The 23,456-nt window shown below is 45.3% G+C and overlaps 1 protein-coding gene across 2 annotated transcripts in view; it reads right to left on the reverse strand.

Moving 5' to 3' along the window:
• The window catches only part of MYZAP (myocardial zonula adherens protein), a 111,003-nt gene that overhangs the window by 80,295 nt on the left and 7,252 nt on the right, over positions 1-23,456 (reverse strand). For both annotated transcript variants that reach the window (XM_066276058.1, XM_066276059.1), the window contains exons 2-4: positions 17,570-17,656; positions 3,333-3,488; positions 1,301-1,393 (exon numbers count right to left, since the gene is read on the reverse strand). In XM_066276058.1, the coding sequence (XP_066132155.1) occupies positions 1,301-1,393; positions 3,333-3,488; positions 17,570-17,656 (336 nt within the window). The remainder of the gene's footprint in view (positions 1-1,300; positions 1,394-3,332; positions 3,489-17,569; positions 17,657-23,456) is intronic.

Raw genomic sequence — 23,456 nt, forward strand, 5'->3', positions numbered from 1 at the left:
TATATGAGATGCTACATTTGTCAGACATTAGGGTACATTTCTTGATTTTTTTCATTGATATTTATTTATTTATGTGCCAATACTATAATTTTTTTAATCTGAGGCTTTTTTAGTTTCTTGTAACAGTAATAGGGCTAGTCTCCCTTGTTGGTTCCGCCTCCCTAAATTTCCCCAACTTTTCATGTTTATTTTCTATATACCTTGAAATCACCTAGTCTAGTTGTAGAAAAATAACATAAAATAAAAATATGTTGGTATTTTGAGGTTATAGTAAATTTGTATGTTAGCTTGATAGTATTGACATCTTATATACATATGTTGAATCTTCCTTTCTAAGCACATGATATGTCTTTCCACTCATTACAGTTTATTTCTAGATATTTGGTAGTTTTTTGTTGTTTTTGTTATTTCTACTAACTGGTTGGTGTTTATACATTGAAATCTCTTTGTATCTATTAATTTTTTACCCTGCTACTTTACAGAATTATATTATTGTTTATAGTAGTTTTTGTTCTTTGGATCGGTTGGGTTTTGTGGGTTTATAATCACGTAGTTTATAAATAGTGATAGTTTTCTATCTACCTGTCCAGTTTTTATACCTCTAAATTTATTTCTTATTTAGTTCCACTGGCTAGCACTTCAGACACAATGTTAAATAATAATGGTGATAGCTGGCTTCCCTGTCTTGTTCCTGACTTCGGAGGGAACGATTTAATATAAGGAAGAGTATTCTTGCTACAAAAAAAAAAAACTCATGAAATAATAATCTCTATTCTATAATAAAATTCTTTCAGTTCATTGAAAATCTGATTCCATTCATAAAGAACATCATAAACTCAAATATCTTCAGACACTAAGAGGGAGTTCTAAGCCAGGGGTCTCAAACTCAACTCAGCATGTGGGCCGCAGAGCAAGACCACAGCCATTCGGCGGACCGCACTAGGTCTACAAAAGGCAACTGTTACGCAACACTTTTCTCACTGCAGTTGAAAACAAAAAAAAAATCAGTACAACAAGCACAATCGTACATGCAGTTTACTCAGTGTCACAAAACGACCAGAAACTGTAGTTCGCATCACAACTGCTGTTAACTAAGCTAATATCTAGCTAGGATGCTAGAGAAATGAAAAATACAAGTAGGCCCCTAGGCTTACTTAATTTTATCCAAAATATTTTGAACTTCGTGGATTAGTCTGCGGGCCGCACAAAATTGTTCGGCAGGCCGCGAGTTTGAGACCCCTGCTCTAAGCTCTATCATCCTTTCATATTTCCACATCCCTGAGATATGTTATTGACTTACTGACAGTTCCTGGGTGATCTGTCGAATCTTCTGTCTCATTTCATCATAGTCTCCATACATTCGTCTCCTTACTTTTTCCAAAGTGGCTCTCACCTGCAGCCCACAAAGAGGCTTGTTAGAGATCAAGCTATAAAATATTCATGTAAGATTTACAAATCTTTTAAGAAACCCTGATAAGAAAAGAGCCCTCCCCCCAAAAATCTTAAGAACAGGACAATTTGGGAAATTAAGGAATAACATCACTCCTGATATTAGAAGCCAAGGGAATCATATTATTAATGATAATAAATATATTATGATTATATGATTATATATACATAATAAGGTTTATTAGTAAATATTAATTATCCAAATAAACTCTGAAAAAAAGTGCTTTGTTGAAATTCAATTCATCACCTTCAAAACAAAATAAGGGCAAAATCTGCCCCTTTTTCTATCACACAGTTTGTACAAGTAGGAAAATTTTAACAAGTTGACTACAAACACATGGGTAAGAGAACCAAAAAGCAAAAACAACTTCTAATATTCCCTAACTCTGCTCTGATTGCCAAAGACCAATTAAATGTCTAGAATGTAATCCAGGGAAGTGTGAGCCCTGGAGAGCCCATACATTTGGAAGTCAGTTCCTCAATAATCATCAATAATCCATGAGGCACTAAACAGAACAAGAGTCAAGGTGATCTCCAAAACACCCATTCACAAAAACACTATTCAAGATTCTCTATAGTAGCACTTCCAGAGAAGCCTTCATAATTGAGCCTTCAATATTTTTAAAAAACATAAACAAAAATCTTACGAACAGTCCCTGTCCACACTCTTCTTCTGGTGCCCCTAGGAAGGACAAGGAGCTCAGGTATCTTCAGATAGAACAGGAAGTCTCAAGTGAGCCCCCTGCAGGAAGTCTCTGGGACTTCTACTACATGAATGGCTCAAAGGAAGCAACTTGGTTAGAATGACCACAGTCATGTAGGGGACAATATGGGGGGACTTAATCTTGAGGCCGCATTTGTAGAATTAGCACATTTTAAAATTAGACTATATGTTTATTAGGGACGATTGGATATTAGTGGAGACTGGCAGGGAACATAGTTAAGATGTCAAGCCTTCCCCAGATGAACTGTAGCAATATTATATTTTCATCAAAATAGAAACAGGCTTGACCAGGCAGTGGCGCAGTGGATAGAGCATCGGACTGGGACATGGAGGACTCAGGTTCAAAACCCTGAGGTTGCTTGGCTTGATGCTGGTTTGAGCCCAAAGGTCGCTGGCTTGAAGCCCAAAGTTGCTGGCTTGAGCCCAAAGTCATTGGATTGAGCAAGGGGTCACTAGCTCTGCTGCAGTCTCCCAGTTAAGGCACATATGAGAAAGCAATCAATGAACAACTAAGGAGACAAAGGAGCTGCAATAAAGAATTGGTGCTTCTCATCTCTCTCCCTTCCTGTCTGTCCCTATCTGTTCCTCTCTCTGTCTCTGTCACACACACACACACACACACACACACACGCACACAATACAAACAAACAAACAAAAAAAAAACAGATTCATAGATACAGAGAACAGACTGACAATTGTCAGTTTTGTCCAAACTCACACGTCTCCTAAGTAGCCCTGCTTAGTAACAATCAGAAGTTCACTCTATATCTCATTGCAGAATTAATTACATCTGTACTCTTTTTAATTATTTTGATTTGTTTATTCATTTTAGAGAAAAGAGAGAGAGAGAGAGAGAGAGAGAGAAGGGAGGAAGAGCAGGAAGCATCAACTTCCATATGTGCCTTTACCAGGCAAGCCCAGGGTTTTGAACCGGTGACCTCAGCATTTCCAGGTCAACGCTTTATCCACTGCGCCACCACAGGTCAGGCTACCTCTGTACTCTTAACAAGACCACAAAGATATGGAGAAACATTTCCATTCAAAATAATAATGCTGAGAATTCTTCCAAAATGCCTTGTTAACCTTCTCATCAATGCTCCCGAACTTCCATGCTATAGAAAGAGTATAAACCAGAAACAAAAATCCTTAAATGACTCACATCTTTGATGTAGTTCATCTCTTCTTTCAGCTGATTGGTGGACCACCCATATACCACCATTTCTTTCTGCTGATTTTGATCTGATCTCCGTACCACGCCATAAACAACACCCTGAGGAAGTTTCCTGGTTGACTCCCCATTGCTTGGACCAGGATGCTGGAAGAGGGTAGGGAAAGAGAAAGGAAGTGTCTCTTTAGGCTGTGTGAAAACAGCTGTAATAACAGGCCCACTGTCTGTGGTTCTGCAGGCTCTGCCCAGCATAGGGTGCCTGGCAGCAGGAAGGGCGGCCAGCAGAAATCCAGGCTCTTCTGACCCAGCTGACCCGCAATGGGCAGAGCTTGCCTTCACCCTGGAGGAAGAGTTCCCTCTCTAATTTTTCTTTTTTTTTTTTTTCTGGTTACTGATTTTACCTTTATTATTTTTATAAACTGAACTTATTGAGATGACATCGACTTGCAAAACCATACAGGTTTCAAATTTCCACCAAGGCCCCGTCCAACCACCCACAAGCGCATCTGCAGGGCCCCATCTTCCCAGAAGGGGCGCCTTTTCCCACTTCTCACAAAAGGGCCAAATAGACTTGCGTTGTCCCCAATAACAAGAGCAAGTGTCTGAACTCTGACATTCTCGGTAATGCTGTTTTTCCCCTTACACCAGTTCCTCTGTGTGCCTTTAACCTCCTCACTAAATATGTGGCCAGAAATGCATGAGATTGAGACACTAAGGGGAAATGCTGGCTGCCATCCGGCAGCCAAACCGTCTTCCCAGGTCACGACTGACCCTGGGGCCAGCTCTGAGAGAAAAAAACCTGGGGTGAATACACAACCTTTGTGACTATTCACGAAATATTTCTGAAAAACCAGGCAGAGAGGCATGACTTCACTACAAAAGAATCTTCCTACTCCTTAATTTCTTCAGTTAAAGCTTTAATCAATTTTTGAGTGCAAATACTCCTGGCAAGAGGTGACACATCCACATCCTACACACACCTTTCTAGCATGAAGGTTCAAGGAGCAGGAGAAAAAGAAATTAAGACTTGTTGAGCACATACTATCAGCTAGAAAGTTCCTTAGCACACTTAATCTTCACAGTCACTCTGTGACACAGTGATTATCCTCTCCACTTATAGCTGAGAAAGCTAAAGTTCAGAAAAGTTAAGTAACTTGCTAACAGTCAACACATCTAGATTAAAGTCCAATTCTGCCTGCACTAAGCACACCTCCCCACACTGCAGGCTATGTTACACGGAGGGGACAGAGCGGGCACCTAGAAAGGGGACAGAGAAAGGAAGGGCCAGAAAAAAATCAAGACCAGAGACTGAGAACTCATGGACAGACTGGTCAAGCCCCAGTTTCCGTTGGGGTTGCCTGCTCTGCTCTTCCCCTAATTTTTAAATCACCTTCACATAAATTATTCCCATGAACTCGCAAAATATTTTTGACATACAAAACGGTAACTTGCATTTTAAAAGCATCTATTTGTGGAAGAACAATGAATACTTTATGATCCCATTCACTCAAAGTTTAGAAAAGTCTACAAAGACATGTGGCAAATTATTAATAGTGATGACCTCAAAGGTGAGGACAGCAGGGTGGGTAAGGGTGCTAGAGATCAGGATAATCATCAATTTCTTTTTTTATACCCTTTGGTATTGTTTGGTTACAATGTGAGCTCTTTTAAAAAGTAAGAGAACAGGCCCTGGCCGGTTGGCTCAGTGGTAGAGGGTCGGCCTGGCGTGCAGAAGTCCCGGGTTCAATTCCCAGCCAGGGCACACAGGAGAGGCGCCCATCTGCCTCTCCACACACCCTCCCTCTCCTTCCTCTCTGTCTCTCTCTTCCTCTCCCGCAGCAAGGCTCCATTGGAGCAAAGATGGCCCGGGCGCTGGGGATGGCTCCTTGGCCTCTGCCCCAGGCGCTAGAGTGGCTCTGGTCACCGCAGAGTGATGCCCCGGAGGGGCAGAGCATCGCCCCCTGGTGGGCGTGACCAGTGGATCCCGGTCAGGCGCATGCGGGAGTCTGTCTGACTGTCTCTCTCCGTTTCCAGCTTCAGAAAAATACAAAAAAAAAAAAAAAAAAAAAGTAAGAGAACAACCAGACCTGTGGTGGATAGAGCGTCAACCTGGAACAATGAGGTCGCTGGTTCAAAACCCTGGGCTTGCCTGGTCAAAGCATGTACAACAAGTAATCAAAAAACAACTAAAATGAAGCAACTAGGAATTGATACTTCTCATTTCCTCCACTCCTCTCTCTCCTTTCTTTTTCTGTAAAATCAATAAATAACACCTTTAAAACAAAAGGCAAGAAAACAAAACATCCGTTGCTTCCCACTCTTTTGCACAGACTTGAGGAACGATGGAGTATGCGGAACTGTGACACTCTCTCTACGTTTGATTCTGGAAACCGCTTCCACTTGTGTCTCTCACACTTGGGTCGCAGGGGCACTGACAGAACCCTTGGAATTTGTACCCCCAGGTGAAGTGACGGGTCTATTAAATGGGTCTCGGTGGAGTGGCAGGCTGGGATTACACAGCCCTGCCTTACTAGGCCTGTAATTAGGAAGAGGAAAAGCTCTAATGAAACTCGCCCTGTAGCAGGAAACATAAGCAGGCTCTTTCAGCCACAGACTCCACCTGGTTCCTGCAAAACAAGCTGATGACACAAGGCTTTGGTGAAACGCATTTCTGCAAAGCACAGGCTTCCGCAGGTGGACTGGCCTCCAGGTGGCCGGATGCAGAGGACTCTGCCTCCCTGCCCAGGAGGGGAGACGAGGGCCACCGCCCGTGGAGGAAGATACGAACAATGCCAAGGACAACAGGGGCTGTAAAACACTGCGCTAGAGGTCGTGGACCTAAAAGTTATGCACAAGTAAAGATATCAAAGGTCTGTTAGGTAAAAATTAGTATTTTCAAAGTCCTATTTTTTTGTTTGTTTTAAAAATGTGTTTGTGCATGTCTAGAAAGATGGAATCCAAACCTTTATGCCTTTTTCCTCAATAAAATTGTATTTCATTTTTCTTTTATACTCCTTTATACTTTTTGACTTGGGAAGCCAAAAAGGCATCACTTTTGAATAAATAATTTTTATTTCAATTTTCAAAGAACTAAGACTAAAACTTTATTAAAAAAAATCAGAGACAGAAGGGAAGGCCCCCTAGGACTCAGCTCGCAAGCAGGCCCCCCCCAACCACTACCACCACGGCCACTCCACAGGAGAGGGCCCTGAGGCGGCGGGAGGAGGACTGCTAGGCTCACAGGGCAGGGAAATGGATATTTATGAAGAAAGAGAAAGGGGGAAATAGTTGTTGTCCAGCCATGTTATTATACAATAATTTTTTAATCCTCACCATAACCACCATAACCCTACTGTGTAAATATTATTAGCTCTTCCAAGGTGGCAGCATTCAAATGCCTGTCTGTGTCTTGCCAAATGTAAGCTCCTTCTTTAATTACAATGCCTTCAGAATAGCCAAGAGTCAGGAGAGGAACTGGAACTCACATCCCCATGTGGCCCAGACCACAAGGCTCTGGGCCATAGGGAAGAGGAAGGCCCAGGATGGGAGGTTCTCCTCCAGCCTCTGGGACCCATCCCCTGCCTCAGACTTCACCCCATTCCAGCCTCACTGCCTCCTTTTGGTTCCTTCATCAGCCAACCTCCTTCTTGCCTCAGGGCATTTGCACAGGCTGTTTTTAGATCTGCAGTGCCCTAAATGTCCCTCCCTCAAGGACGTCGGCACTAGGCCTTCAGCATGCTTGGGTCGCCAGGACATTCACCACGACCATAATAAAGTGACTGACCATAATAAAGTGACTGTTAGTATCATTATAAAGTGACTGCTCGTATCCTTATGCACGTAAGGCCTGCTCCTCTATGAACAGGAAGCTCCAAGAGGTCTAGGGCCCTGTTTGTCTTCTTTTCCACCATAATCCCGGGCATCTAACATGATTGACACACAGTGAGTTTCTGCTTCAGAAGCTGTAAGAGGTTTCGGGGAACTACCCAGAAATGTACACAGGGTCCAGCTGAAAGAAACATCCCTGCTTCCTCTTAGACGGAGGAATAGGGAGCTGACGGTTTGGCCCCGAACATAAATTGGATATCTAGCAAAGCTGCCAAGGAGCCAAGAGTGCAATCGTTTTTACCAAACGTCAGTATGCTTTTGGTCAAAAACTGGAGAACACAGAAAAAAAGGAAAAGAGTGACTTTTGGTACTATGTTTGCAGCTGAATTTTCCTCAACTCATACATATCCTTTAAAATATCTCCCTACAAGATAAATATTAACTTTTTCGGCATGATAATAGCATTGTGATTATATTAAGAGATAGTCTTTATCTTTCAGAGAAATGAGCTTAAATAAATATTTGTGACAGGGACAGGGTGGAGGAAGGAGATGGGGTGTAGACAGGACATGCTGCCATGGTTGAGGGCTGCTGGGCCTAGGTGAAGGGTCAGTGACTCACTCCACTCTTTAGTCTCCTTTTGTTTATGTTTGAAATTCTCTATAATTAAGTTCTTAAAAAACTTCTTTATAATGCTGCTTAGTATGAAAAAAAATCAAATTTTTTAAAATGTGTACTAGGCCCAGTAACAGCCTCCAAGGCCCGAAACATTAGGCAAAATCTTCCTTGAAAGCAAAAGCCCTAATAAATTCATGGAATGAAAAAAAAGTTATCAGCAAAAAAGGGAAAAAGAAAACAACCAATAAATGGAAAGGCCATCCCAGATCCTCACATGAAATTAACAACAGGCATAATAAGTCCAACAAAGAGAGAATGTTCCCTGGATTATACTCATAACAAAATTTACTCACCAGCTCATGATATGGCTGTTTAGCGGCCAGTGCCTTAGAAAGGAGGAGAAACCATAGAAAAGTAAGTCAGCCTAAACACCTGCTATAAGGGTTTTAGTTAAGCCAGTGACAAGTGACCCTATTTTCTAGATCCTATATCTAAATGTGATCTTATAATGAGAGAAGCTCTATCAAGGCAGGGGCAGTAACTGCTGTATTCGCTGCTCTCTCCCTGATACTCAGCATAAATAGATGCCCAACAAATACGTTTTAAAGGAAGGAAGACAGCAGAATATTTAGAATTGGGTCTATGCCACAGTCTTTGGAGTGTTTGGCCATCCCAGGCCCTGATCTGTGCAAAAGAAGACCGTCCATTGGATAAGAAGGGTTTGGGTGGAATAAAGAACAGCAGAAATGCAATCTAACACAAATCCAAACTGATCAGGTAGCCTGACCCAGCCAGCCCCTGACCCCAGGGCCAAGACAGGCAGTTGGTATACCGCCAGGCAGCCAATACAACAAAAATGGACCACAACATGAACTGAATGACTCGCAAATTAGAAGCTGAGTTATTTCCAAATGTCTTGCTTTGGGCCTCGTCTTCCAGCCAGAGGGCAGCCACTGACCCCAGACAGCTGAGTGCCGAGCCACTGGGCATCCTACCTATCCTTCAGGCAGAGAACATCATTTTCAGGAATGTGCCCTGACCTGTTTTACCTGTGTGTCCATCTCAGCAAATTACTGGTCCCTGGTCATTACTTATACTTGACATTGTTTTGCCTTCTTGTGACAAAAATGAACATGACAGCTGAGCCACAGCTTATTAGAGGAACAGGGAGGAGATGGGCAGCTCCAGCTCCTCAGAGAAATGGAAACTGGCCAGTGGCTCAGTGAATAAAGCATCGGCCTGGACATCCAGGCTTCGATCCCTAGTCAGGGCACAGAAGAGAAGTGACCATCTGCTTTGCCCTCACTCCCCCTCACTCTTCTCTCCCTCTTACGGCTCCCATAGCCAGTGGTTCAATTGGTTTGAGTGTGGCCCCAGAAACTGAAGATAGCTCCATGGGAGCGTGATAGCCTCAGGCACTAAAAATAGCTAGGTACTTGAGCATTGGCCCCAGATGGGGTTGCCAGATGGATCCAGGTCAGGACACATGCAGGAGTCTGCCTTATTATCTCCCCTCCTAACAACTAAAAAAAAGTTTTAAAATAAATAAATAAAAGATACTACTTTACAGCACTGAGCAGACAACCAATGCTTAGGCCTAACAACCCCGGGGGGGGGGGGGGTAGGAGACAAGACTATTGGGGCGAAGTATGATCAGGAACTTCTTTTCTCAGACAGACTTTTCCTGATAGGAGAAAGTATGCATGCAAGTTGGCGTTCCCATGGCAACATGGCCCCCACCTAAACGCCAGTTGAAATTGCAAATCTACTGTGTACTAGTTGTGTGAGCTTGTACCAGTTATTTACTTCACTGAGTTTCAGAGTCCTGAACAGTAAAATGGGAATAATACCTCCAATTTCAGAAGGCTGTTCTAAGGAACACACAGAGTAATACATATAAAACACCTAGCATGCCGCTGGGCAGGCAAGCGGATATGATGGATTCTATCGTTAGTGGTGGTGTCTTTTTACTTCTGAGCATCTGGACTACTAAAGTCTACATGTTTGTCTACATGTCTGTCTGTCCACCTCTTTCTCTTGATTTTTTTTTTTTTGCTGTTCCAGCACCGTCATCAAATTTACTCACCTCTGGACTTGCCTTGGTTCCCCTTCATGGGAAGAGAATCTCAGAGTCTCCGAGTAGAAACATGGAAGTGAGTGTGCAGTCCAGGGGAGTTGTAAACCCGCCCCTCCAGTGTCTGATAAGGCCTCGGGGCAGAGGGGGCACTGAGCTGTGTGAAACCACAGTCACTGCACTTTCACCTGCACTGATAGCACCTCCCTCTATTCATTTGAATAAAGAGTTCCACAGAAAGGGGCCTGGGAACATGCTGGCTCTAGGCTAATTTGCTAGGAGACAAAAATGAGGCCCCTAGAGATGTTGTGACTGGCCCGACCACTACCTGGATTGGTGAGGGAGCCAGGACTCGAACCCCGGCTCTTCCCGTCCTCCCAGGGCTGCTCTCGCTGGGAGACACCTCGATTCCTGCACGCTATCAGCCAGGGCAGCCCCAGCCCCATCTGAATCAGGCAGCACTCCCTCGCCTGGCAATAGCCCGTGATGTTGTGTAAACAGTCACGCCAAGACGGGAACTCAGCAGGCTTATTCACCCAGGGCTTTTAATGAAAAGGGACTATAAAACCCAAGGGCAAGGGTTTCCTCCTTTTAAACATTTTACTGGGCTATGAGAATTTCCGACTTTTCATACATATACATATGTCTACTCTCCCTCACTCAGAGTTTTCAAAGGTCTAGAGAGAAACAGATTCTTTAAAAAGACTGGAGGGATGCTGCCACAAGTCAAGGGTTGCCAGAAGCCGCCAGAAGCTGGAAGCGGCAAGGAAGGATTCTTCCCTAGAGCCTTCAGAGAGAGCATGGACGGTCCCGTTGACTGATACCTCGTACCACACTTCCAGCCTCCAAATCTGTGAGCCAATACATTTCTGTTATTTAAGCCTGTGGTCCTTTGTGATGGGGGCTAACCTAGGAAACAAATGTAAGACTGAATCATCATAATCCATAGTCATTCATTAAGCACCTACTATATGCAAGACAGATGCTAGGCTCTAGGGAAAAACAAAGACACCGCCTCATGTCTGTAAGTATATGTTATCCACAAATTTTGCAAGACTATGTACACAGACGTGTGGGAGTTCTTAGCAGCAGCTGATGAGGTGTCAGGTGACAGGCACAGCCTAGGCACCTGTAGTTCAGGGGAGATAATCACCAAAGCTCAGGCTGTCAGGGAAGGTCTCAGGGAAGGAGGTCCTGAAGGACAAAGATGACGTGGATGAACTGAGAGACGGCCAGGAAGAGACTCCAGTCCTGGGCTAAGGCCTTAGCAAGGGTTCTGAGGAGGAAGTAGATGCCATGGGTTTAGAAGATAATAAGTGAACCTGTCCAGTGAGGGCAGACCAAACAGGAAATAAGAAAGGAGATAATACCGAACTGGTTTCAGGTGGGCTGAGTCAAGAGGAACCGACCTGCAGGCTCTGGGTCCTGCAACCCAACCAGTGGTGCTACACTGGAACCAAACCAAATACCGATATTTTGGCATTTGTTTTTCTTTACAACAGAATATAATTATTTTATTTAAAAGGAGAAAGCTCGTAATCTTTTTCTTTTACCCTTTGTCTTCACTTGGCCATTTTATCTGAGAGAGGGCCAAGACCAAGGGCTGAATCTCTCAGGTAGGTTGTTTGGAGAAGAAGGTTCTAGAACAAATACATTATACTAGAGAAGAAAGGGTTAGGCTCTAAGAGAGAAGGGGTTTGGCTCTGGAGGAAATATAGGGAGAGGAGTGGAGGGTGAGGGAAGGTCAGCCTCCAGTGATGGCACAGAATTAGGGGCTGGCACCTGCTTCCCCTTCTCCCGGTCAAGCCCCATTGCCACCACCACCATCGGTGTATCCCCCTTAATGCCCCTGTCCCATTTCTAAGGTGATTCCAGCAGAATCCTCTGGAAACAGATGAGACCCAAATGGCTCTGAGGGAAATACATATGACAAAGAAACACAAGACAGGACACCCCTTCTCACTGGCAACCGGGAAATGGGAATGGAAGGTGCCCTGGGTCGCCTGTTCTGATGAGGGTCAGAACATTTTCTAAGTGGGTGTACCTATTTCGTTCAAAGTTCTAATAAAGCCTAGAACTTTATGACCTAATCTTTGCATATCAAAATATGAAATTCAGATTTCATATTATAATTACTAAAATTATGGTAAAACACCAATAAAAGATCTGTATTCTGTGCATAAAAATACCCCCATGTTGAGAGCACCGAGCAGCAGTGTGGCCACCCCAGCACAGGGCTCAGGAGAGCAGGGCTGACGGGATGTGGGCATCCTCCCCAGAGCGGTGGGTAAGGGTGTGCAGGGAGAGAGGCGAGGCCTGCTGGAATGGGAGAGGGATACTCAGCTTTATGGAAAAGGACAAACAACATCCAAAAAGACATAGCAGGCACAGCCCACAAGGGCGGAGGAGATGCAGGACGGGCAGTTATAGGGGGGAGACTGACTCCAGGACAGTCCCTGGGTTGGACATTCAAAGGGAAGCAATTTGGCATTTAGTCACTACCTCTCACATCAATTTCATAGGCCAGATACTGAAGGGGGTCCTTTGCATATATTATTAGCTCATTTGCTCTTTGCAACCAGGCGGGATTGTACCTACTTGAAAGATGAAGAACAGAGGAGCAGAGAAAGTGTTTGGAAGCTCATCAGAGGCCTGCAGGAAACAGCCTCAGGGCAGCTGATATTCCCTGTAAGGGAAAAGAGTAAAAGGAACAGACAGCCTCCCACACCCACCCCATGACCCCATGACTCCAGAAAGAGACGCTGCCTCTGCTGCGATTGTCCTCAGGAGCCACCAAACACCACCTGGAAGCCAAGTAACAAGCACCACGTGTCACGCCCACCCACTATGGGTAAACCCTCTCTCCGGAGCTTTGGGAGTAGTGGACAGAGAAGGGCCTAACTGATAGTGGCATCTCTGTGTGGCCAGCTGCTCCATGTCATCTCAGGCCTTCAAAGTACACTAAGCATCTTCCATGACTGTGGAAAAGAATAAGGCCCAGCTCTGCCCTCAAGTCCCCTGCAGCTCTAACAGGAAATCCTTTGGAAAAGTATTGCTTCATCAAAAGCCACGTGGGCCATTTTCATCTTCCTGCTTCCACATGCCAGCCGGCTCCAGTCCCAGCCTTTGCACACTGCAGACCCCTCCATGAAAACAAAGCCATCTCAGCAGGGAGGGTCAGCACGAGTTCCTGGCATCATGCAATCATGTGGACTATGATGTCCCAGGGAGGGGCAGCCACATGAGAGCACGTCAGAGGAGGTGGCACCCCAGGGCCTCCTCGCTGGTGCCTGCCTCTGGCTCCCAGTGGCTTACGACCAGGAACCCTGCCAGGACTGGTGACGAAATCACTCAGAACAGCTTCACATTTACCACCAGTGCCTTCAAGTGCTGCCACCACCCAAGGACTTCAGTCCCGGGGAAAGAGCCAGCGCCACCCTCCTCTCTACCCCAGTTCTTCTGCAGTGAGTCACCAATGCATCACAGACAGGCACTCGGGCCACACGCCTGGTCCACCCAGTATAAGCATCATGGCACATAATCTATGCTGGCAGTTTCTACCCTGTGCTCCTGGAGTCCTCGGGCAGGAGGGAGGCTGGGGGGGGGGGGGCGGGGTTAAGGGAGACTGGGAGGACTTTGGCCCCCACCATCACCATTTTTGCACCAATTATATATACAGATTTGGAATAACATTTTTTTTTTTCATTTTTCTGAAGCTGGAAACAGGGAGAGACAGTCAGACAGACTCCCGCATGCCCCCGACCGGGATCCACCCGGCACGCCCACCATGGGGTGACGCTCTGCCCACCAGGGGGCGATGCTCTGCCCATCCTGGGCGTCGCCATGTTGCGACCAGAGCCACTCTAGCGCCTGGGGTAGAGGCCAAGGAGCCATCCCCAGCGCCCGGGCCATCTTTGCTCCAATGGAGTCTTGGCTGCGGGAGGGGAAGAGAGTGACAGAGAGGAAAGCGCGGCGTAGGGGTGGAGAAGCAAATGGGCGCTTCTCCTGTGTGCCCTGGCCGGGAATCGAACCCGGGTCCTCCGCACGCTAGGCCGACGCTCTACCGCTGAGCCAACCGGCCAGGGCCTGGAATAACATTTTGATAGGAAAAAAAGAGGGTCCTATAGCTTTAAAAAGTTTGAAAAGCGCCTAACCAGGCGGTGGCGCAGTGGATAGAGCGTTGGACTGGGATGCGGAGGACCCAGGTTCGAGACCCCGAGGTCACCAGCTTGGGCACGGGCTCATCTGGTTTGAGCAAGGCTCACCAGTTTGAGCCCAACGTCACTGGCTCACTCAGTCTGCTGTAGCCCCCCAGTCAAGGCACATATGAGAAAGCAATCAGTGAACAACTAAGGTGCCGCAACGAAGAATTGATGCTTCTCATCTCTCTCCCTTCCTGTCTGTCCCTCTCTCTGACTCTCTCTGTCACTAAATAAATAAATAAATAAATAAAATTAAAGTGCTAAAATAAAAAAGTTTGAAAAGCACTGTTCAAGACAAATAGGCAAATAGGTACCCAAGTTGGTTACCAATTCCCACTTGGCATAGAACATACGTGTCTTGTTTCTATGGGAACACTCAGTTCTTAGTGGTGACGTGCCCTCCAGTGCTTCACAGCACCTACTGCCCCAGTGCCAGCACCAGAAACCCTGCACAAACAGCTCCCCAGCACACAGCCTGGGTCGCCTCCTACAGAGCAAGTCCCCAACTCCCTCCGCCATGCACACGGGGACAGCCACCAAGGCCCTTGTCCTGTCACTCATGACAGCCTGAACTCCTTCAAATAGTGTTCCTTCTGAATCCCCATATGCTAGGCTGCCCATGTGCCCCTGGCCATAGACCAGGCCCATTTCTCTGACAAATCTATCAGCTCTAAAAGGCAGAGACAGGCAGGTGGTCAGTGAAGATAGAAGAGGACACACACCCTCCCGGCAACACAGGGCCCTACTCAATCCTGGTCACCACCAAGGGGTGAGTGCTGAAGCCTGGCCGCTCCCCTTCTCCTTTTGGTTGTAAGGTTTTACCCCTTAAACATTTTCTTTGGAGAATGTTCAAAGCTATAGAGAAGCTGAAAGAATAATTCAGTGGCATAACCAAAGATTCACTGTTCACAAGTAAGAAAAATATTTATTCAGTAACATCTGATATGTGGTGTATACTCAAAATTGTGCAATTATACCAATGTATCTTTTATAGACTTTTCTTACTGATCCAGGATCTAATCAAGGTTCACCTGTTATGTTTGATGTTAAGTCTATCTCCAATAGCTTCTCATCTTTAAAAAAATTTTTTTAATTTCTTCAGAGATTCTGGCAATTGTTTTACAGACAGTCCCAGGTTTAGAATTTACATTTGGTTAAACAAGTTTGGCATGAATATTACATGGTAATATTGTGTGCTTCTTAATCAGATCACCTTAGAAGCCACATAAGATCAGGCTATCCCACTATTGATTGCTAATTGGATCACTTGGTTGAACTATTAACTGCCAGATTGTGCCACTGTACCTTTAAAATCAGTAAGCAATCTGTGAGGTACTACTTTAAGACCATGTGAATACACTGCTCTACAATAATCACTCACCAATTAATTTTTACTTCCATTATGACCCAACCTAAGGGTCACAAACTAGAGATTGTCTAAATGTATCAGCTGATGTTCTTCCCTCCCCCTCTCCCTCTCTCTGATTATTACTATATACTCATGAGGGTTGTTTTTATTATTCTGTGTGTCAGAGTCCATTACTGTCATTATTCTATTTGATATTCAAATTGTCCTATTTTTGTCAGTGAGACCTCTTCACCCCTGCTTCTGGGCTCTCTGATAAGACCCCACTCACCTTTGAGTGCTACCCTGCTTTCCGGCAGCTGTCCCAGGCTCACCTGTCCTCTCCCTGCGCCAGCCTGGAACCAGCTATTTCAATGGATGCTTTCAGTGGGCTTCATTCTCTCTTTTTCAGCAGATAAACAACTTTATTTTCTCTCACCTTGCTCTAGTCAAACCTCATTTTCCTCCCCTACCGACCTTCCTGCTCATTTGTCATTTGCATGAGCACAGACAACTCCTTGTCCTTGGAAGCAAATGGGAGAGAGGGAGGGCGCAGAGAAGGGAAGGAGCAACAAAGACCTACAGTGGATTTGGGGTCATTATCAACCATTTACCAGTCAAGGAAAAGCTTCCTTTTTTTATAGGTGACCGCATGGTTAGTTATTTCCAAAGCACAGCTGGTATTTTCAGAAGGTATTGTCTTACACTTTCATATACAAAATTTATATTATATCATACTTTATTGTTTTATTTTATATCTATATAAAATAGAAACAGAAGAGCCCTGGCCAGTTGGCTCAGTGGTAGAGCGTCAGCCTGGCATATGGAAGTCCTGAGTTCAATTCCCAGCCAGGGCACACAGGAGAAGTGCCTGTCTGCTTCTCCACCCTTCCCCCTCTCCTTTCTCTCTATCTCTCTCTTCCCCTCCCGTAGCCAAGGCTCCATTGGAGCAAAGTTGGCCTGGGCGCTGAGGATGGCTCCATGGCCTCAGCCTCAGGTGCTAGAATGGCTCCGGTTGCAATGGAGCAATGCCCCAGATGGGCAGAGCATCGCCCTCTGGTAGGCGTGCCAGGTGGATCCTGGTCAGGCACATGCGGGAGTCTGTCTCTCCGCCTCCCATTTCTCACTTCAGAAAAATACCCCCCCAAAAAAAGACACAGAAGAAATATTACTACCTACACCCAAGTATTCCTGTCTCCTTTTCTTGCTTTGTCTCCATCAGCACTTAATACCTTCTAAACTACAGTACATAAACTTTCATTTTTTAATTTTTGCTATCTTCCCAATAGAGTTTATATTAAGTTCTGTGAACAGCTGGCAATTTTGTTTGCTGCTTTGTTAACTACTATACTCACCGTGTCTAGAACAGTGCCTAGAATATAGTAGGCTCCCCCATAATTGTTTGTGAGTGAGAAAAATGACTTGCCTCGGACTACAGGCCTAGAGGTGAGCAGGATCTGCTGTGTACCCTTGAAGCCTCTGCTTCCGTGTCACCCTGTTCCTGTCCCCGTGTTCCCAGAACCCTTCCTACACTTCCGGACCCTACCTTGAAGTATCACATCATCACTGCTTACTTCCACATCTTTCTCACTCAAAACACTGTAAGATCCTCTAAGGAAAGGACAAGGTCAGATTTATCTTCATGGTCGGCACTTAGCCCAGCAGCTGGCACAGAAATCTCAGCCCCCTCCCATCCCCAGCCAAGTGCCCTTGCCCTTGCCACACATGCCAGAGCCCGTGGGCTTTCCTCTCCAGGCTGCCTGTCCACAGCGTGAACTGGGCTCCAGCTCCAGCTCCAGCTGCTGAGAAGAGCTCAGGCCCCACCGGCAGCTCACAATGGGCCCTTTGACTCTGCCAGACTGGGCTCTCGCAGGAAAAACACGTTCCTTGGCGCAGCACCTGTCACGGAAGCCAACACAGAGCCAGTGTTCATCGGGGAACAAGAGCAGGGGCACAGGGCGGCAGAGCAGGCTGGCTGCGGGCAGACTCCGGGGGAGATGGGAGATGGGGCGGCGAGGTCGAGAGGGGGCCTTCCATCAACAGAGCCGCTGACATTTGGGCTCTGTGAACAGCCTGGATGGAGGACGGGAGGGGGAAGGGGTGAACACAGGAGAGTACAAAGCGTAGAACCTGTCAGGGCTATGCCTCGGAAATGCCTTACTTGCTCGTTTCTTTCCACTTTCATTTCGCTTTCCTCGGAAACCGGGCTCTCTGGAGGTACAGTCAGGCGTAGTCTGCAGACATTTGCCTAGGAGAGACACAGAGGACAGGCCGATTATGAACCCATGTTGGGCGGGAAGAGCTGGGGATCCTGTGCTTCTCAGGGCCTGCTTCCCGTCTTAGCAATGGGGGCAGTCTACCATCACACAGGGGACTAAGGGTAAGACCAGCCTTAGCCTGACCCTCCACCGACATTCACTGCACTGCTGCCCCAAACAAGGAAACTACTGAGTGGCTGCAGTGTTACAAACATTTTTTTAATGGCTCAGGTTCCAGAATAGTACATATAGAATGATCTTATTTCACATGCATAGTCTGAATACAGCTAGAGGGATAAAGGCTAAAACACACACCGTGGTGACCAGGGAGCAAGGGTGCTATCTACTTGACTATATATTTAATTTTTACAATAAACATGTACATTTTCGATCATAAATCTATATACGCATGTTCATAGAAGCATTGTTCACAACAGCCAAAAGGTGGAAGCAACGCAAATGTCCACCGACGGGTGAGGGATAAATAAAATTAGTAGGAGTCTAGAAGGGAATATTATACAGCTTCTAAAATGAAAAAAAAAATACTCTGACACCTGTGACAACAGGGATGACCCTGGAGGACATTATGCTAAGTGAAATAAGCCAATAATAAAATCACAGAAACGGGAAGTGGAATGGCGACTGCGGGAGCTGGAGGCAGAGGGAAGGAGCGCTTACTACATGATGGGAGTGGGGTTTCAGTTTGAGAAGACGAAAATTCTGGTGATGTTTGCACAACAATGAGAATACACTTAATGCCACATGATGTCTATTTTACCCTAATGTCACAGCCTAATTCTGCTGTCGCATTTCCCAGAAAGAAGTGACCCTGCCATAAAAAAAAGCTCAAAGAGGGCTCCCGTAGCAGCCAGAGTGCCCATCCCACATGCACATGGACTCGGCTGACAAGCGTGTTGCTTTCTCACCATTATAGATTGAGGTGTGTCTCCCTAAAATTCATACGTTAGAGTCCTCACCCCCCCAGTACCTCAGAATGTGACCTTATTTGGAAACCCTTATTTGGGTCTTTATAGGTGTATTAAATTAAAATGAGGACATTAGGATGGGCCCTAATTCAACAAGACTGATGTCCTTATAAAAAGGGGAAATTTTGGCCCTGGCTGGTTGACTCAGTGGTAGAGTGTTGGCCCGGCATGTGGAAGTACCAGGTTCGATTCCTGGTCAGGGCACACAGGAAAAGCACCCATCTGCTTCTCTACCCCTCTCCCTTCTCTCTCTCTCTCTTTCCCTCCTGCAGCCAAAGCTTCATTGGAGCAAAAGTTGGCCTGGGCACTGAAAATGACTCCATGTCTCAGGTGCTAGAATGGCTCCAGTTGCAACAAAGCAGTGCCTCAGATGGGCAGAGCATTGCCCCCTAGTGGGCTTGCCGGGTGGATCCCAGTCGGGCACATGCAGGAGTCTTTCTGCCTCCCTGCTTCTCACTTCAGAAATAAAGAAATAAATAAATAAATTTTAAAAAGGGGGAAATTAGGAGACAGACACACATGGAGAACACCATGAAAATATGCCAAGAAGAGGAGCCTGGAACAGGTCCTCCCCTCACAACCCTGAGAAATAATCAACCCTACCCGACACCTTGATTTTGGACATCTAGTTCCAGAACTGTGAGACAATAAATGTCTGTCTGCTGTTTAAGTCCCCTTGATTTTGGTACTTTTTACAGCAGCCCAGAAAACTAATATGCCCTCAACCTGGTCTGCAGAGTAGTGGGTTTGCACTGATCCATAGGGTGGTCTCTGAGCAAAAATGTCCTGTAGCTGAAAAGCCCAAGGTAGGATGGGATTGTAAAAGATCATCATTTAAGTCCAACCTGCCAGCCTATGGAGGAATGAGTGAAGAAAACAAGATGAAGTCAGTAGAGCTAAGATGACTTAAAATGGAGTCTGTATAGTCAAGCTGACAACACTGGTACAGTCCAAATGGGCTGAAGCATGAGGAACAGATTTTATTTTAACTAGTCTAAGGACTTAAACTTTTGAATTTTCCTGTTGTGCATCACTGCCTAGATATAGATATAGATGAAGACACAGATGTAAAGACAGATATATATCCCATAAATAACCCTCTGATTACCCTCCTGAAAGACTTAAGTAAGTATGTGCATGTGTCCAGACCACCTGACATCCATATCCAGACCACAGGACATCTGGAAGATTATCATCTCAGACCAATCCAGAGGCTGAGAATGTAGCGCTGATTCTTCACAAGAATGTACGTTTTACTTTCTTCTTCAGAACACTCTAGGTATTGCCTGGTTATTTCCAGTTTGCAAACTGTAAGACCCTTGAAAAAAACTTTTCCAGTTTTAATTGTAGCCAAGTCTCATATTCATGTATACTTGGTCAACACTGTGAAGGAACCTGCATTCCCTAACAATGTAACTGGCAAGTGGGTGCCCAGTCTGGGGGTAACATTTTCCATGTATAGGCATTTGGGACACGTATTAGCACTTCCACATGAACCATCGCCTCCCTCTGAAGCACCCCATTTTACTACCCAGCACTTCTAACTTCCTGATAATGAATTTACATGTTGCCTCAGAACCCTCACCTAATAGACCCAGCATTGCCCTTGGGGACTGCAGTGGAATTCCCTTTCTCTAGACAGGCCTCCCAACCTTTGAACTTCTTTCTGCTGGATTAAACAATCCCAGTTCTTTCAACCACATGACTTGATTTCAAGATCTCTCTCCATCCTTACTCTCCTTTGGGTAACCTTTGTCCCCCAGTGTCCCCAAGGCTATCTGCCTCTTGTGTGGCCAATCTTGTACCAAACTTTTAAAACTCACCACCAGGCATGTTGGCCAAGAGAAACCAACTATTATTCATTGGTAACTCTCTTAGTTTACAGGCAACAACACTGATGGGAATCCAAGTCCCTCCAGAGAAAGGCAACCCTCTGACTTCGGGCCACCTGAACTGGCTGAAACCAGCTGGCACTTTCACAAACATCCGAGTGTAACCCACACCAGCTAGGCAATCCAAGTCTATAATGTTCAGTAATCTTCTGTGATAGGTTGGATCTGACCCACACATAATTCTGCAGAGAAAAGAAGGCACCTTTCTCCTGCACCACATCTCCCACACACACAAGCGTGTGCACACACACATGCATACATACATGCACACACTTGCACAGGTGCAGACGTGCACACACAGTTCCCAATACCTACTAGCTACGTTGACTATGAGCCAGGTATTTGAGTTCTCTGAATCACAAGGGTAAAATGTGAATAAAAGAAAGATGTCTGGCACAAAGTAAGTCTCTATCAATGTCAGGTATCTTTATTATTATCCAATAGTTTCATCATCCTCCAAGCTCCAAAATAAAATAGGCCTTCTTGGTTTCACAGCTCTGCTTTCCGTGGTAATAACAATTTGTTCAATGTATCTAGTCGGCATTAAAACTGCAAGTGATTGTATCTTTGTAAGTCATTTTCCCTAGATGGGTAATCCTTAATGGCAATAAACTAAAAACTGAAGAGGAGACAAGGCCCAGAAGGGTTCCTATGGGTCCAACCACCCAAAAGTAAGATTTCCCTTTCCCAGGCTTCAGTTCATTCTTCATCTGTCCACCCAGAACTCTGATATGCCTCAACATACTTCCCACTGCTCCCACTGAGCGATGTGTACCCTGAGGTGTACAAAGCCAGAGGAAAATTTGAATGTAATTCCCTAATCTATCAGTTTTATCTGGTGACAGATAATGAATTAAAATAAAATGAACTTCAAAGATATCTGGCAGTTGCAGCAAGTGCTTGAGGCCACACCCCGGCCCCTGCATTGTTTACTCCTGCCATTAGAGGTGCTCTGATGGAAACACTAAGGACCTCTGCTAGCATGCTTTAACTAATGCTGAACCACTGACCATTAACTGCACAGAAGCTATTTAAACCCAGGAACAGGATCAGATGCCTTCCTAATAAGATAGACAAATGTATTACCTTGTAGAGAAAAAAAGCTGCAGAAAGAAATGTTAAGAGCCTGACCAGGCAGTGGCGCAGTGGATAGAGCGTCAGACTGCGATGCAGAGGACCCAGGTTCGAGACCCCGAGGTCGCCAGCTTGAGTGCAGGCTCATGTGGTTTGAGGAAAAGCCCATCGGCTTGAACCCAGGGTCGCTGGCTCCAGCAAGGGGTTGCTCGGTCTGCTGAAGGCCCGTGGTCAGGGCACAAATGAGGGAGCAATCAAAGAACAACTGGGGTGTTGCAATGCGCAATGAAAAACTAATGATTGATGCTTCTCATCTCTCTCTGTTCCTGTCTGTCCCTGACTCACTCTCTGTCTCTGTAAAAAATAAATAAATAAATAAATAAAAATTTAAAGAATAATCCCATTTTTTGTTTTTAAACTACAGTCTGATCATTTGTATAGCTTTATACAAATAAAAATGTCTTTAAGGAAACACCACCAAGTGGTGCTGGTGCTGGTGGTCTCTAGAAAGTGGGATTTCTGCATTGTTTGCAACTGTTCCAAGATTTTTAAGTAAGATAATAATAATAGTAGTAGTAGTAATAGCATTAATAAAGATTAAGAACAAATTTATCAGAAGGATAGGAAGAAAAAGATATCAGTCCTTCCTAAACCAACAGGACTACCTCGGGAGCAGCAAAGAGAACATCCGGTGCTCCAGAGGTACTCTGACCTCTAAATTCCTTAACAGAAGCAGAAGAAAAGTAACCCCTCAATGTATCTACTTGGTGGACCTGGTGTGGTTTACCTCTCTTTACTCATTGATTTTCAAAAATCCCTTCCTGGGAAAATATCCCACTGAGTAATATCAAGACAAATCTTTCTCAGAATTTGGAGATGCTGAGGGCGGTGCTGTCCTAAAACTCAGATACACTATACCCAGGGCAACCCAGGCTGGCTAGCACTGAGAGGCAGGTTGGGTACTTTATTCTCAGTGGTTCCCACAGTGGCTGGCTTGGCCTTGTGTTCTGAACAATGAGGAGAGCTGAATCTTACCTACCCTCAGTACTGTGGCTATTTGGCCAGCCATCCCTACGTACGAGGGTCCCCTCCAGTGCACTAAGGCAGGAAGATGGACTCACTGTGTTCCACCACTCGGTTACTGAGAACCCACTACTTCTAAAATACATTTGAGGGCTCTGAGGGTCCCAAGATGGAAAAGAAATAGCCATGCCTTCAAAAATGCCAAACAAGCAATCAAGGACACTTAGTGTCACCAACACAAGGTCCTGAGAGACCAGATAGACTGGTGGTTAAGGCATGGTGGAACTCCACTTCCTGAATTCTAGTATTGATCCTGACACCTACTAGCTCTGAAACCTTTGGAAATCTATTGTACTTGATCTTCAGCTTTAGTTACCTTAGTTGTAAAATAGCACTAACAATACAATATGGCAGAATCACTCTCTTAGGATTGTGCTAAGGATTAAATTAGCTACTATATGTCAAGGGCTGAGAACAGCTTCTGGTACATATTAAGCCCTCTATAAGTGTCCTCTATTGCTATGAGACTATGGAAGAGAGAACAACCATCTTAACGGAAGTGGGGACATATGGGGAAGCTCTTAGAGATGACATTTGAGGTGGGTATAGAAGTACAGAGGACTTTACAGGTCAGTGAGATTTGGAGAATTTATTGTCAGAATAACAGACAACTACCCAGCAAGGTGTTCATTCCAGGCTGGTCAAAGACACAGAAACTGGCCTGTTCCAAGAATGGTAAGTTGACCAGTAGCCTAAACTAGACTGGGAGAGAAAATGGTCAAATAGGTAGAGACCAAACTCTAACAACCTACAAA

Source organism: Saccopteryx bilineata, chromosome 4, assembly GCF_036850765.1.
Source record: "Saccopteryx bilineata isolate mSacBil1 chromosome 4, mSacBil1_pri_phased_curated, whole genome shotgun sequence".
In the NCBI taxonomy this organism is placed as follows: Eukaryota; Metazoa; Chordata; class Mammalia; order Chiroptera; family Emballonuridae; genus Saccopteryx; species Saccopteryx bilineata.